At 37.8% G+C, this 17,659-nt stretch overlaps 1 protein-coding gene across 23 annotated transcripts in view; it reads left to right on the top strand.

Moving 5' to 3' along the window:
* The window catches only part of abi3bpa (ABI family, member 3 (NESH) binding protein a), a 309,406-nt gene that overhangs the window by 183,001 nt on the left and 108,746 nt on the right, over window positions 1-17,659 (top strand). For 21 of the 23 annotated variants that reach the window (XM_073045179.1, XM_073045194.1, XM_073045192.1 and 18 more), the window contains 2 exons: window positions 1,353-1,493; window positions 5,688-5,828. The exons of 1 other annotated variant lie outside the window; for it this stretch is intronic. In XM_073045179.1, coding sequence (XP_072901280.1) covers window positions 1,353-1,493; window positions 5,688-5,828 — 282 coding nt within the window. The remainder of the gene's footprint in view (window positions 1-1,352; window positions 1,494-5,687; window positions 5,829-17,659) is intronic. One more of the 23 variants, XM_073045182.1, reaches the window with a different exon arrangement.

Below are 17,659 nucleotides of genomic sequence, written 5' to 3'. Positions count from 1 at the left end.
ATGCCAACCATTGACATTATTCATGTGGCAATCCCACACTCAAACCTATACATTCAATAAGAGGGATGTTAAGGCTACAGGTCCTGCTGACCATGTTGGTGCCTTGAGTATGAAGTGAAGGATGGAATAATTGATATGCATATATTGCGGTTTTCACTAATGTGGCAGAAAGTTAGGATATTAAATTTTAATGAATGGCTGGGTTACATGTTTGTATAGTGAATTTGGTAGTCAATGCATGTAACTATTTTGGAGTGGTTCCCCAGTTTATAATTCAAAGTAAATTTTTTGTTAAAATATATATTTGCTGCCATTTGGAACCTGAGAACTGTTTTCTTTTGGGTATTCTCAGTAAATCCAATAACCATAATAAAATCAATTAAAGACAACCAGTATGCAAAATTCCATAGGTTGTGCAAATACAAAAACAAAAAGAAGAAATAATATAAATAAATAAGCAATAAATATCGAGAACATGAGATGAATAGCCCTTATAAGTTGTATGAACAGTTTAGTGATGGGGCAAATGAAGTTGAGTGAAGTTATCCCTTCTGTTTCAAGAGCCTGATGGTTGAGGGGTAATAATTGCTCCTGAAGTCCATGCTGGTGAGACTCCTGAGGCTCCTGTATCACCTTCCTAATGGCAGCAGCAAGAAGGAAGCATGACGTGGGAGGAGGAGGGTCCTGATGATGGATGCTGCTTATCTGTGACAATGCTCCCCGTAGATGTGCTCAATGGTGGGGAGAGCTTTACCCATGATGGACTGGGGCCGTAACCACTATAATTTGTAGGATATTCCATTCAAGGACATTGCTGTTTCCATACCAGGCTGTGATGCAGCCAGTCAGTATAGTATCCACTACCGAAGTTTGTCAGCGTTTTAGATGTCATGCTGAATCTTCGCAATCTCCTAAGGAAGCTGAGGTGCTGCCATGCTTTATTTGTAATTTCAGTTATGTACTGATCCTCTAAAATCATTACACCAAGGATGCATTTTTAAATTCTCATTTTGTATTACTTCACCATACTGTTTAATGACTTTGATGATAAATTGTCAGTTAACTTTTCTTGACTATAAAGTTTATTGAAGAGTAAATTGCGCAGCAAAAACACTGCATGTTATTATATCTCTGCTTGTTAATACCGAATTTAGCAAAATGCTGTGTTATACATTGGTTAATATCATAAAACATAGTTTGTGGTTACATTTCATTTGTCTATTTTATTTAACTTGAAATATGACTAATCTGGTTCATAATGATGTCCAGTAATTCAATATTATTCATTGAAACATCTTGTAATCTTGGGATAAACAGAATTTTGTGTCTGGCTTCCTTCTTATCCTTTTTAGACCATGAGGTGGAAACCTCTGAAGCGACTGACGAGTTCAGTTTAATGCCTGACCTCGAGCTGCCAGTCACTGATACTCCTAATGTGAGCAGTCCCATCCCAGAACATGAGCATGCTAAGATAAGAAATACTGAAGTTCCAGGTACCTTCAACAATATTTGTACCTTCAGACATGTGTTAAAATCATAGAAATACAAGGTACATGCAGCAAGTGCTATGCCCTGCTTTAACAGCTATGAGTGTTTGGGTGTTGTGTGTGCAAAGCATTTGTGGTTGTGCATGCACAGTATCACTTTCAGCTCATTCAATGTTGTATCACTGCGCTTATGACATGAGCAATCCATTCCATACCAAAATTTTGTGTGTTTAGTGTATTTTTGTTGGATTCGTGCGTGCATATTCCATTGAGTTCACATACAGCTTAGATAAAAATGTGTTGTCTGCTGATCAGGGCTGTTTTGGTTAGAAAGTTATTGAATGGTAATTAGAATTCATGTATTGGAAATAATGCCATTACATGATCTTTTTCTTCCCATGAGTCATTTAGAATAATGTTTAATTAGTTAGTCACCACTCTCTGTTATCTATAGTTCAGTATATTAACAATGATTATTGGTTGTATAATTCATGATAAATTCAATGTTAAAATAATAAAACCAATTGTAGTACATGCTACAATATAATGATGTCTCGTCTTATAGTTTATGTTCATCAGAATTTTTTTACTGAGTTAATGGGATTTTATATTTGGAGTTCAACTCTTGTTAGCCCCAGTTTATTTTTGACATTGTAATTGACATTCTCAATATGTGCATAGGAATCTCCTGATATGAATTTTCTAAGATGGAGCTTTCTGACACTGAGTACTTCTGGCAGAATATGTGAATATACAAAATCAATTATTAGAAACTGCACATGGCATTGTGCACTTGTGTAACAACAATATACGACCCTTTCCAAAATGCCCTGCAAACAACACATTCACTCACTGCTCATTTATAATTCTTTGGTTGTACGGTTCATTTCTGTCGAAAATGTGTTTGCCAAGTCTATGCAATGCCTTGCTTTCAATTTGTTGCAAAAACTATAAGAAATATGCTGTTCCTCATTTCATGGAATTTTTGGACACTGTTTATCTCTGTTGGGATATGTAGACCACACATCTATTTTGAGAAGCTTAGAGGCTATGTTTGGTTATAAAGTGTTTGTCAAATGAGTCCTGATGAAGGGTCTCAACCCGAAATGTCGACTGTTTACTCATTTCCATAGATGCTGCCTGGCCTGCTGAGATCCTCCAGCATTTTGTGTGTGTTGCTTGTATTTTCAGCATGTGCAAATTTTCTTCTGTTTGTGTCAAATTTTTATATGTGATTTGCCATGGTATGATGGATAAAGTAAACATAACTGTTGTCTTGAAAGTAACAGTTGCATGGATCGTCTGTCTTGCATAAATTAGTGTGAAATTTCTGAAATAAGTGTTCTGAACATTTAAAGAGAAGGTTAACTTTGGTTGCTAGAATTGACTATTGCAAGAACGTTGACGATGTTTTATTTCACTGCGTACATACACTTGTCGTGATTTTGCTAGTATCGAATGTTCGAAGTTGTGTTCACCCTGCAAGCAGCACGGTCACCCCCTACAATATACATATTTTAGTCTTGTTTGAAATGTAAATTCCAAGGCATGATGCATGATTACATTCAAATCCATTACTTGTGTTACAACAATGCATTATTATGTCACAGCAGAGGCAGTTCAGAATGTTGGTACATGAAACTATTGAACGGTAAAAGGCCTTGACAGAGTAGTTGTTAGGAGGATGCTTCCTTTGGTAGGAGAGCCTAAGACCAGAGGACACAGCCTCACAATAGAGGGACGTCCTTTTAGAGTGGAGATGAGGAGGAATTTAGCTAGAGAGTGGAGAATCTGTGGAATTCTTTATCACAGGCCAAGTCTTTATGTATATTTAAGGCAAAGGTTGATAGACTCTTGATTGGAAGGATATGAAAGGATATGGGAAGATCACAGAAGACTGCGTCTGAGAGTAAGCTTGGATTAGCCAATCGAAATGGTGGAGCAGACTTGGTTGGCCTAATTCTGCTCCTATATGTTATGGTCTTTTGAATGTTTAGTAAGAGAGTAAATATCTGGCAAGCTGCTGGGCTTGTGTTATTTTCAACACTGTGCAACTGAACAATTCTTTTTTCCTGCAAAACTCAACAATGGCTATTTCCAGGAGATTTTATATCAGTCTAGTTAGTTTGCTGGGCAGGAGTGGAGGGGTGCAGAATGGGGAAGATGGTGTTGCATTTGTGATCAACATGTGATTTATATGTCAGTCACACACGTGGTAACATGATTTCAGAGGTAATACTTCTGGAATATTCTGAGGGAGCTCAAGTTGTCCTGAGGCCAGTCGTAGTTGAATAGCAGCAGGACAACAATCTTCATAACTCAGCTGAATAAGAACCCTTTATTTCCTTTTGATCTTTTGCCATCCCACTTCTGTCCACCAATCCATACCATCACATGGCAACACAGCACCAAATGACTGGAGACCTCTCTTGGCCTTCCATTCACTCTCATTTGTCAGTCTGATATCAGGCACAGATCCACTCAGCTGCCCCCACTCATCACAACAGGTAGGGAATTGTCAATCAACTGCATATTTCCTGCAATTTCATGTCCAGTAAAATTTCTCTGATCTTTATTCTCATTATACTTTTCCATTGAGTTTCTAGATGTGCTGCAGATTATCAGCCAATCGTGACCTTGCTTTTGTGATGATTATTCAGTGATTTTAAACTATTGATATAGGGGATACAGTAAACAGCACGAGGTTACCATACCACTCAAAGTAATTTGTTAATACATTAGTTTGAAGCTTTTGTAATGCAATTCATGGTTCCAATTGATGTATAATATGGAAAATAATAAGATATCATCAAAACTGAATCATAAAAAGGAAAAAAAAATATCTTTTTAATAAAACAACATGCTGCTTCATGAGAGATTAAAAATTTGTATCTGGCTTCCTCCTTATCCCATCAACCCACAAAGAGACAACTTCTGACACTCCTAACAAACTCAGAATAATCTCACGTTTCAAGATGCCAAACATTGACATTACTCACGTGTGCAATTCCTCACCCAAACCTATACATTCAATAAGAGGGATGTTAAGGCTACAGGTCCTGCTGACCATGTTGGTGCCTTGAGTGTGAAGTGAAGGATGGAATAATGATATGCATATATTGTGGTTTTTAACAACGTGGCCGAAAGTTAGGACATTAGCTGCTAACGGATGGCTGGGTTACATGTTTGTAAAGTGCATTTGATGGTCAATGCAGGTAACTATTTTAGTGGTTCCACAGTTTAAATTAGAGTTCAAAGTAAATTTATTGTTGAAATATATATAAAAATAAATAAACAATAAATATTGAGATACTGAAATTAATAGCCCTTATAAGTAAGCCCATAGGTTGTAGGAGCAGTTTAGTGATGGTGCAAATGAAGTTGAGTGAAGTTATCCCCTCTGTTTCAAGAGCCTGATGGTTGAGGGGTAATAATTGTCCTTGAAGTCCATGCTGGTGAGACTCCTGAGGCTCCTGTCCTTCCTTCCTGATAGCAGTAGCAAGAAGGAAGCATGACCTGGGTGGTAGAGGGTCTAGATGATGGATGCTGCTTATCTGTGACAATGCTCCCCGTAGATGTGCTCAATGGTGGGGAGAGCTTTACCCATGATGGACTGGGGCCGTATCCACTATATTTTGTAGGATATTCCATTCAAGGACATTGCTGTTTCCATACCAGGCTGTGATGCAGCCAATCAGTATAGTATCCACTATCGAAGTTTGTCAACGTTTTAGATGTCATGCTGAATCTTCGCAATCTCCTAAGGAAGCTGAGGTGCTGCCATGCTTTATTTGTAATTTCAGTTATGTACTGATCCTCTAAAATCATTACACCAAGGATGCATTTTTAATTCTCATTTTGTATTACTTCACCATACTGTTTAATGACTTTGATGATAAATTGTCAGTTAACTTTTCTTGACTATAAAGTTTATTGAAGAGTAAATTGTGCAGCAAAAACACTGCATGTTATTATATCTCTGCTTGTTAATACCGAATTTAGCAAAATGCTGTGTTATACATTGGTTAATATCATAAAACATAGTTTGTGGTTACATTTCATTTGTCTATTTTATTTAACTTGAAATATGACTAATCTGGTTCATAATGATGTCCAGTAATTCAATATTATTAATTGAAACAACTAATAATCTTGGGATAAACAGAATTTTGTGTCCGGCTTCCTTCTTATCCTTTTTAGACCATGAGGTGAAAACCTCTGAAGCGACTGACGAGTTCAGTTTAATGCCTGACCTTGAGCTGCCAGTCACTGATATTCCTAATGTGAGCAGTCCCATCCCAGAACATGAGCATGCTAAGATAAGAAATACGGAAGTTCCAGGTACCTTCAACAATATTTGTACCTTCAGACATGTGTTAAAATCATAGAAATACAAGGTACATGCAGCAAGTGCTATGCCCTGCTTTAACAGCTATGAGTGTTTGGGTGTTGTGTGTGCAAAGCATTTGTGGTTGTGCATGCACAGTATCACTTTCAGCTCAATCAATGTTGTATCACTGCGCTTATGACATGAGCAGTCCATTCCACACCTATATTTTGTGTGTTTAGTGTATTTTTGTTGGATTCGTGCGTGCATATTCCATTGAGTTCACATACAGCTTAGATGCAAATGTGTTGTTTGCTGATCAGGGCTGTTTTGGTGAGAAAATTATTGAATGGTAATTTGAATTCATGTATTGGAAATAATGTCACTGGATCTTTTTCTTGCCATTAAACATTTAGAATAGTGTTTAATCAGTCACCATTTTCTGTTATTCCTAGATCTGTATATTGAAATGATTATTGGTTGTATAATTCATGATAAATTCAATGTTAGAATTATAAAACCAATTGTAGTACATGCTACAATATAATGATGTCCAGTATTATAGTTTATGTTCATCAGAATTTTTTTACTGAGTTAATAGGATTCTGTATTTGCAGTTCAACTCTTGTTAGCCCCAGTTTAGTTTTTGACATTGTAATTGACATTCTCCATATGTGCATAGGAATCTCCTGATATGAATTTACTAAGATGGAGCTTTCTGACACTGAGTACTTCTGGCAGAATATGTGAATATACAAAATCAATTATTAGAATCTGCACATGACATTGTGCACTTGTGTAACAACAATATAGGACACTTTCCAAAATGCCCTGCGAACAACACAGTCACTCACTGCTCATTTATAATTCTTTGGTTGTACAGCTCATTTCTGTCGAAAATGTGTTTGACAAGTCTGTGCTCTGCCTTGCTTTCAGTTTGTTGCAAAAACCGTAAGAAATATGCTGCTCCTCATTTCACAAATTTTTGGATATGCTTATCACTTTTGGGATATGTAAGCAGCACATCTATTTTGAGAAGCTTAGACGCTAAGCTTGTCTGTAAAGTGTTTATCAAATTGTGTCCTGATGAAGCATCTCAACCCGAAATGTTGACCATACTCTTTTCCATAGATGCTGCCCTACCTGCTAGAGTTCCTCCAGCAATTTGTGTGTGTTGCTTGGATTTCCAGTGGCTGCAGATTTTCTCATGTTTGTGTCAAATTGTTATGCCTGATATGATTTGCCATGTTGTGATGGATAAAATAAACTTGACTGTTTTATTGAAAATAACAATGCCGCATGCACAGTCTGTCTTGTATAAATTGCTGTGAAATTTCTAAAGTTTTTGTTCTGAACATTTAAGGAGAAGGCTAACTAACTGTGGTTGCTGGGATTAACTATTGCAAGAATGTTGACGATGTTTTATTTTAACTGCTTGCTCTCACATTCAATATTTTACTGGTATTGAATGTTGCAAGTTGTGTTCACCCTGCAAGCAACTCAGTTAGCCTGCACAATATATGTTGGTTTGTCTTGTTTGAAATGTAAGTTCCAATACATGATGTGTGCTTACATTTGAATTCTTTACTAGAGTTACAACAATCTATGGTTATGGTGCCACAGTAGATGCATTTCAGCAATATTGGTACATGAATTGCAGGGTATTTTTATTTTCAACATTGTGGAACTGAAAAAATCTTTTTTCATGCAAATGTCAGCAGTTGCTTTTTCTGGGTCATTTTGTGTCACAGTAATAAGTTTGCTTGGCAGGATTTGAGCTTTGGAGAATGGGGAAGCTGGCTTTTATTTGTGATCAATAATTTACATGATTTACATGTCAGTCACACACGTGGTAACATGATTTCTGAACTAATACTTTTGGAATATTCTGAGGGAGCTTAATTTGCCCTGAGGCCAGTCATAATTGAATAGCTACAGGGCAACAATCTTCATAACTCAGCTCCATAAGGACCCTTTATTTCCTTTTGATTGTTTGCCATTCCACTCCTTTCCCCCAGTCCAACAGGATATATATGGACTTTTGCTGGTATTTTGACGAGGTCCTGCATGGCAGGCTAATCTAAAAGGATTAAGTACATGGGATTCAAGGTGTAGTGGCAAACTGGGTCCAAAATTAGCTTAGTGAAAGGATGCAGGGAGGTGGGGAATAGTGGGAGACTGTTGTTACTCTGACTGGAGACTATAATTAGCGATGTACCATAGGGATCATTGCTGGGGATCTATAGAGAATTTTGATGTGTGTCATATAATTGTCTTGGATGAGAATCCCTCTGGCCCGATAAGTAGGTTGGCAGATGACCCACAACTAATAAGAGTAGAGGTAAGCTGGCCTAAAGCAGGCAAATGGAATCAGAAGATGACATGGTTGGCGTAGACAAGATGTTTCAAAGTGCCCTTTATCTGTGCCTGTCTATAGCTTTTATCACCTTCCATTTATTGTAAAAACTATGCATTTTACTAAACACCTCAAACTCCTTCATTATGCAGATTGAAATGAAATCACTGCACTGAATGGATTTAGGGAAATATATGAGGAAGCATAGTTCTTTTGGATTAGACAGTGACATTTATGAATCACATACAAACATACTTATGTTTTTGAACTAATTGATTTCATTTGGTTTATTTGTTATCTGTTACATGAACTTTTAATATTTAATTACCCAGTCCAACCTATGTTTTTAGTACAGGAGAGAAAATGTCAAGAAGCTAGAATACAGGCCCTCTGTAAATAATGGCAATGGAGAAAAGACTTTGTATTCATTCACATCTCATAGCTAGCATTTGCATGAATTCTATCAGAATCAGGTTTATTATTATCGGCATGTGATATGAAATTTGTTAACTTAGCAGCAGCAGCAGTTCAATGCAATACATGATCTAGCAGAGAGAAAAACATAATAAAAATAAATAAAATAAAAATAGTAATAAATAAACAAGTAAATCAATTACGTATATTGAATAGATTTTAAAAAACATGCAAAAACAGGAATACTGTATATTTTTAAAAAGGTGAGGTAGTGTCCAAAGATTCAATGTCAACTTAGGAATTGGATGGCAGAGGGGAAGAAGGTGTTCCTGAATCACTGAATGTGTGACTACAGGCTTCTGTACCTCCTACCAGATCGTAACAGTGAGAAATATATTAATTTCAATATAATTATGGAGAAGGATAGGACTGGACCCAGGGTTGAGATTTTTGATTGGAGAAAGGCTAACTTTGAGGAGATGCAAAAGGATTTAGAAGGAGTGGATTGGGACAATTTGTTTTATGGGAAGGATGTAATAGAGAAATGGAGGTCATTTAAAGGTGAAATTTTGAGGGTACAGAATCTTTATGGTCCTGTTAGGTTGAAAGGAAAGGTTAAAAGTTTGAGAGCGCCATGGTTTTCAGGGGATATTGGAAACTTGGTTCGGAAAAAGAGGGAGATCTACAATAAAAATAGGCAGCATGGAGTAAATGAGGTGCTTGAGGAATATAAAGAATGTAAGAAGAATCTTAAGAAAGAAATTAGAAAAGCTAAAAGAAGATACGAGGTTGCTTTGGCAAGTAAGGTGAAAATAAATCCGAAGGGTTTCTACAGTTATATTAATAGCAAAAGGATAGTGAGGGATAAAATTGGCCCCTTTGAGAATCAGAGTGGACAGCTATGTGTGGAGCCGAAAGAGATGGGGGAGATTTTGAACAATTTCTTTTCTTTGGTATTCTCTAAGGAGAAGGATATTGAATTGTGTAAGGTAAGGGAAACAAGTAGGGAAGTTATGGAAACTATGACGATTAAAGAGGAGGAAGAACTGGTGCTTTTAAGGAATATAAAAGTGGATAAATCTCCAGGTCCTGACAGGATATTCCCTAGGACCTTGAGGGAAGTTGGTGTAGAAATAGCAGGGGCTCTGACAGAAATATTTCAAATGTCATTGGAAACGGGGATGGTGCCAGAGGATTGGCGTATTGCTCATGTGGTTCCATTGTTTAAAAAGGGTTCTAAGAGTAAACCTAGCAATTATAGGCCTGTCAGTTTGACGTAAGTGGTGGGTAAATTAATGGAAAGTATTCTTAGAGATGGTATATATAATTATCTGGATAGACAGGGTCTGATTAGGAATAGTCAGCATGGATTTGTGCGTGGAAGGACATGTTTGACAAATCTTATTGAATTTTTTGAAGAGGTTAAGAGGAAAGTTGACGAGGGTAAAGCAGTGGATGTTGTCTATATGGACTTCAGTAAGGCCTTTGACAAGATTCCACATGGAAGGCTAGTTAGGAAGGTTCAATCGTTAGGTATTAATATTGTAGTAAAATGGATTCAACAGTGGCTAGATGGGAGATGCCAGAGAGTAGTGGTGGATAACTGTTTGTCAGGTTGGAGGCCGGTGACTAGTGGTGTGCCTCAGGGATCTGTATTGGGTCCAATGTTGTTTGTCACATACATTAATGATCTGGATGATGGGGTGGTAAATTGGATTAGTAAGTATGCAGTTGATACTAAGGTAGGAGGCATTGTGAATAATAAAGTAGGTTTTCAAAGCTTGCAGAGAGATTTAGGCCAGTTAGAAGAGTGGGCTGAACGATGGCAGATGGAGTTTAATGCTGATTAGTGTGAGGTGCTACATTTTGGTAGGAATAATCCAAATAGGACATACATGGTAAATGGTAGGGCATTGAAGAATGCAGTAGAACAGAGTGATCTAGGAATAATGGTGCATAGTTCCCTGAAGGTGGAATCTCATGTGGATAGGGTAGTGATGAAAGCTTTTGGTATGCTGGCCTTTATAAATCAGAGCATTGAGTATAGGAGTTGGGATGTAATGTTAAAATTGTACAAGGCATTGGTAAGGCCGAATTTGGAGTATTGCGTACAGTTCTGATCACCGAATTATAGGAAAGATATCAACAAAATAGAGAGAGTACAGAGAAGATTTACTGGAATGTTACCTGGGTTTCAGCAGCTAAGTTACAGGGAAAGGTTGAACAAGTTAGGTCTTTATTTTTTGGAGCGTAGAAGGTTGAGGGGGGACTTGATAGAGGTATTTAAAATAATGAGGGGGATAGATCGAGTTGACATGGATAGGCTTTTTCCATTGAGAGTAGGGGAGATTCAAACAAGAGGACATGATTTGAGAGTTAGGGGGCAAAAGTTTAAGGGTAACACGAGGGAGAATTTCTTTACTCAGAGAGTGGTAGCTGTGTGGAATGAGCTTCCAGTAGAAGTGGTAGAGGCAGGTTCGGTATTGTCATTTAAAGTAAAATTGGATAGGTATATGGATAGGAAAGGAATAGAAGGTTATGGGCTGAGTGCGGGCCAGTGGGACTAGGTGAGTGTAAGCATCGGCATGGACTAGAAGGGCTGAGATGGCCTGTTTCCGTGCTGTAATTGTTATATGGTTATATGGTTAAAAGGGCATGCCCTGGGTGCTAGAAATCCTTAATAATGGATGCTGCCTTTCTGAGACACTGCTCCCTGAAGATATCCTGGGTAATTTGTAGGCTAGTACCTAAGACAGAGCTGACTAGATTTACAACCTTCTTCAGCTTCTTTTGGTCCTGTGCAGTAGTCCCTCCATACCAGACAGTGATGCAGCCTGTCAGAATGCTCTCCACAGTACAATTATTGAAGTTTTTGAGTGTATTTGTTGACATGCCAAATCTCTTCAAACTCCTAATAAAGTATAGCCGCTCTCTTGCCTTCTTTATAACTACATCAATATATTGGGACCAGGTTAGATCCTCAGAGATCTTGACACCCAGGTACTTGAAGCTACTCACTCTCTCCACTTCTGATCCCTCTATGAGGATTGGTATGTGTTCCGTCATCTTACCCTTCCTGAAGTCCTCAATAAGCTCTTTCAGCTTAATGACGTTGAGTGCCAGGTTGTTGCTGTGGCACCACACTGCTAGTTGGCATATCTCACTTCTGTATGCTCTCTTGTCACCACCTGAGATTCTACCAACAATGGTTGTATGGTCAGCTGTCTGTCTAACACGTTAAGTACATCTAATTGTTATTTAAAGTCATAGAATTATCTCTAGTTTTGCTTGAGGTTTTCTTGGTAATCATTTCTATTCAACCATATGAAACTAAACTGCTGCCCATAGTATTTTGACTGTAACCAAGCTGACATAAATGGGATATTATGAAATCATTAATTTCTTTGAGAACTCATGCAGGAAATCAGTTAGAATAACTATCCAAATTACTAACAAGGGAAAATCTGCATTATCCAAATTACTACTTGTTGGTGGAAGGTAGCAAGAATATCATTTGACATCCAACATTTTAAGTTTTTTATGTTGGTCTTATCAATTCATTGGTTATATTTAAATAAAATTACGGTCATAAATGTTTCTTTTAGATACACAAGGGCAGGTTATTCTGGGGATAGACACAAGATTTGCATTTGTTTTTTTGTCCCCCTTTACAGACCATAAACTACCAGTCCCTAAGACTTCACATATGTTTAATTCAACCTCTGTTTCTGGGCTTGACCGCATAGAGGATCAAAACTTTTCAGGTACCTGTGGTAATATGCAGAGTAGGTAGTAATGATGCTGCGTAAGGTTAAACACTATTGATAGTTTTGATAATATTTTATGATCCAGTTTACAATTCTGTTGTTTTAACAAATTGCAGTTTATTATCATTGCTTTAATTTTATCGTACAAACAGTTTGTATATTGATTTTAAAGATATACAAAAGCTAATGAATTGACATTGAGCTTTGCAAGTGTTTATGGTGTTACTAAATCAGTGATCATCTATTTTAAATGTTTGTTTTGAGAGGGTTAGTCATTTTAATGCATGGCTTGAAATGATATGAATCAGTTTTAATCCATTTTAAAGTTATGCCATACCAAGATTACCCCTGGTTTATTTCTCTGAAAGTTGTATTGGATAAGCAGTATATCACATGGAGTCTTTTGATTCTTCTTCTGCAAACTAAACTTGCTGGGCAAAAGCCATAGATTGCATGAATTATAAATGATGTGTTTGGCTGTGTTTGTCCATATTTAGATAACTAGTTGATCATGGACTCCTGGTATTCAGACAGAAAACTTGTATACTGTAATTGCATCACCTGGCGACTGGGAATTTCATGCTGCTGGAATATTGTTGTTACATTGTTTATTACTTCATCACGCTATGTTTTACAAATTCTAATGACATGTTAACTTACTGTGCCTTCAGAAGTTTTTAGTGTTTACCTATTCTTATTGGCTGAAAACTGGACCAGAATTTTTAGGGAAATGGCAAATAAGTCCTTGTTGAAATGCCGAGCTCTATCTTGCCTCAGTTCCACTTATTTTGAGATCTCTGCTTGAATTATTCATCTTTCTTTCTCCGCTGTTGGATTCTTCATGGATTCCAGCAATAAACAGCAAGGTAGAGTCAGTTTGCCAGGTCTTATACAGGGCAATCTGCCTTCTGACAGCAACTCTATGCATTTGTATGGCGATGAACAACTGTGGGAAAGCAAGGTAATTATCTGAAAATTTATATATCTTTTTACTTAAAATAGTTGAATATTTTTAATATTTCTAAAATGCTCTGAAATGTTTTTAATTTGTGATTTTGATTTTTTTAAGGGGGCAGATTTTCTGCTGTCTCACAATTGGTGGCTGCTACCTAACCATACCAGTTGTTCCGGCGAAACCTTCCATCTTCCTCTGGAAGCATGGGCACCAGCTCTTCAGTGTGGCTAAGGATGGCACAAGTGTAACCTTCGCAATCATTCGCCTAGACTCAGAATACAGCTTTGACATTTGCAAACCTTCAATAACTTTCTGGACTTGTTTAAAAAAATAAAAATATTGTCTATATTTGCACTTAACAAGAAAATAGAATCACAGTGTCATACTGCAGGTAAGCTAACCCTTCAGCCCTCCATGCTAACCTGGACTACGGAGCACCCATTTTCTAAGAAACTGATAACTTTTCATTTAATGCTTCTGCCATGTTCAATGCAGTACAGGCTCTGCAGTCAGGCTTCCTAGCATCCATGAGGACAGCAATGTAGCAGACGAGTAGTCACCAACTGCAGGGTAGAAAGTACCACGGTGAAATTGCAGCCATGACAGTCCTAGACACTGTGATCTCAACTTTCATTATTAACATTGGTATTAGATTGCAGGTTCCTGGCTGATAATTTTTGAGTTCAGGATCATGCAAAACTTCTCAGAGTTTTGACGATCAGCTACACCAGGTCATTTTCTGGATGTTTTATAAAAAGACTTCTGCCTCCCCACAAGACTCATCAAGCTCTGTTACCATTCAGTCCTGATTCTAAGGAATGAGCTGGCAAACATCAGCAATTTGACAATGAAAATATACATACGGTAAGTTTGACCTCTCTTCAAGCACAGTGCTGAATCTCTGTTGACTCACCACTTGTAGCCCAACTGCATTTCTAATGGCAGGGAAAAGGGTTTTAAAGATCTTTATACTTGCTTTTTAATACTTAACTTCCTAACTTAAGTAGGGTCTGCCTTCAGAAGCTTCTGTTATTGGAGAACAGTTGGAAGTAAAGCTGTGGGCCTCGATGGCACTTCTAGGAGGAGCCTGCGTTATTGTTACTGAGCAGTTAAACAGCTCAAATGGTGTACCCATTTGAGATCTCCGGGTACCTACTATGCAAAAGAAGTATAATTCTTCTGAGCAAGTGATTCCAGAATAAAGATTTTCCTTGACCACAGGTTTTTGGTTGGTAGTAATGGAGCAGTTAACAAGTGGCTATGAGGTGACTGCACCAGAAATAACGGAATGCTTTTACTTTGGGTGAATGTTAATTTTGGAGTGAAGTCTTAAGTCAAAATTTCCATCACGTTTTCCCACATAAAACTGATGCTAGGAATAGCATTACATCACTGGTGTCTAGCAAAGCTAGACTAAGCGAAGCATTTAGAACAACTTGTCATTTATATTCATCAAATGGCAAACTCCTGAACAGAGTGATCTCACAAGGAGTCAGTAAAACAAATCTAAAATAATCTGATGCCTCCAGTGGGGTCAGTAAGACAGCTGGGTGAAGGCAAGCACTGTTGCATTGAATTGGGTTAGGAAGAAAAATCTAACAGCTAAGTACTTGTTTGCACACCTCCGCTATGTGTGTAAGTCAGTAGCTCACACAAAGTTAATGGATTGCAACTGAATCCTGCAGTTTGCCCAAATTTGGATTTGTTCCCTGTTACGTGCACCAGGATTGTGTTGGGGCTTCTCCAACAGAAATAAAATAATTTCTGTACAAATCACTAGTTGAGAAATGAATGTAATATTCAGCATTAGGAATGCTCTATACTATAGTGGGAAGAACATCTTCCTGCTCTGATAATGAGGCGAGGAGGATTTTCTGCAACAAATAGACTTCCTTCTGCGCTGTAATCATCTGACACAATGACTGTAGTGTTGCAAGAAGAAAAGTGAACTGACTAAAAACGGAAAGATGAAAGCCTGCCATCACTTTTCTCCATGGATGTTCATAAAGATACATTCCATACTCTCCAAGTTTCCTCCTGTTCATCCCACCACCATTAGTAGAGGGCTGCAACTAGCTGTGAGGTAAGTTGGAAATGTGACACATGAGGGTCATTGAGATAAAGAGGCTTGAGGGAGTAGTGTATTCAAGCATTCTCATTATATTTAAAACAATATCTTAAAAAGAGTATTTGAAGCACCATGGCATGAAAAGGTATAGACCACGTGCTGGAAAATTGGGTGAACACAGATAGGTACTTGCTCACTAGCATCAATGTACAACTTGATAACAGAGAAGATTTCATCGTGCCAATGCAAGGGAGGGCATTTCTCCTTTTGCAGTGGAAAGCAACAAAAGAATGTACAACTGACAGACCTTAGCTCCTTTGATAATTTTTTTGTTGATAAGGTTCTCCAAATCCAACAACAGAAACCACCAGCAACTGATGAAGAAACAATGGGCTTATTCCATTTCACTTTTTGCATAACACTTAAGCTTTCATTCACATTAGTCTTTCATCGTCGAAAATGCCATCACTTCATACCCATTCTTAACTGAATGTTGCATGACTATTCATTTCTTTTGCTGACTACATAGAGGCAAGGGCTTCTGTACCAGGTACTCGTATGTGTGGTTGACTAGTATCATCCTTTGCAAATTCATTTCATTGGTGTTTCATTGCTGCAATGCAGTCACCTCATTACCAACCCAACAGGTAAGTTCACCAGAACTCTGACGCAAGGACTGGTGAGATTAAAAATGCATTGCCTGATAAGGTAATGGAAGCAGGCACTCTCACAAGGTTTAAGAAATATTTAGAAGCCATGAATTGATGGCTCTAGGCTGAGAGCTAGAAAATGAAATTAGCAGAGGTAGGTACTTGATGGCCAGTTGTAGTGAGGTCTCCTTATTCCTGACTGACAGGTAAGTTGATACAATGAATGGTATATGTGTGCATGGCTTGCCAAGGTGTGAGTAGTGTTACTGCCTTTTCCAGTAAGCAATCATCCAGGCAGCTTGTCATTGGTTCTTTCAATGTTTTCAGGTCATGGATAGGGATAGCAGTTAAGCAGTTTGTCCTAAAGTTGAAGAAGCACAGAAGCTCATGACATATTCTGTCTGAATAACTTCTCCATTTTAACAGTGACTTTCTCACTTCAGAATATGCCTGATTTGTTATACCCATTCTGGATAGTATGCCTGCACAATGCATTCTTTCCGAGAAAATTAGGAGATGGTACCTGTGATCATTTCAGTATTGGTTACAATCATGTGTAATTGGCAAAAAAAACCTCTCCCAGCATTGATCATTATTGAGAGTTACAGCTGCCTACACGATGCCATTTTCTGCTTTCTCCTCATAGGTGTTAATTGAAGCATTGGATTGTCTCCATCTGCCTTTGAGAGACTTGAGGGCCTACTTAATACTATTCACAGGCCTTGAATTATGCATGTAGTGCAGTCACGTGTAAGAATGGACCATAATGAAGTTAGCTCCCTTTTATTCCATGTAATAGACCTTGTGCACATGGCTAGTCTGAAGCATTGTAATTACTGCCAGTATACTGAAGTATAAACAGAAGATGATTCAAAAACTACTGTTTGATAACTTTAATAAAACTGTTGTCACCAAAGATCATTTGCAACCACATTACTTGAAAGCAATTGGAAACCAAAGATGATGTAAATCTGAATTAAGTAATCTTTGGTAATTACGCAGCAGTCGGGCATCTCTGTGGAGAGAGGCACAGTTAACATTCCAGATCAAAGGTCTGGATCAGAAATTTAAATGTTCAGTTTAAACTCACAACAAAAACATCTTGCATTCTGTCTTGTTTCAGAAATGCTGATCAATACTTGTATGTTCTGTTGCATGTTTGCATAGTTTATTCAGCTAGAAATGTGTTGTATTTTGATTGAAACCACAGGCACTATATCATGCATCTCACTGCTTTTAAGGACTTGGGATGTCTGATACAGAAACGCAATAGGAGTAGATGTAGGCCGCCGGGACCCTTAAGCCTGCCCAGCCATTCAGTATGATAATGACTGATTTATGCTGGCATCACTACTTACTCTCAACAGTTCCCCATAATTATTATAACCTTAATTTTTCAAATACTTACTATTTCCGGCTCAATATACATGTACTGATTCATCCTTTACCACCCTCTAGTACAACAAATTCCAGAGATTCAATACCCTCTAAGAGAAGAAATTTCAGTGTACCTCAGTTTTAAATGACCAATCCCTTATTTTGATATGTTTATATAGTACCCTCTTAGGAGTGAAAAGATTTCAACATCTACCCTGTTAGGCCCTCTTAGTAGCCACCTGAATAAGATACCCTCAT

Source organism: Hemitrygon akajei, chromosome 5 (assembly GCF_048418815.1).
Source record: "Hemitrygon akajei chromosome 5, sHemAka1.3, whole genome shotgun sequence".
NCBI lineage: Eukaryota > Metazoa > Chordata > Chondrichthyes > Myliobatiformes > Dasyatidae > Hemitrygon > Hemitrygon akajei.
This window is presented reverse-complemented; position numbering and strand designations above follow the sequence as displayed.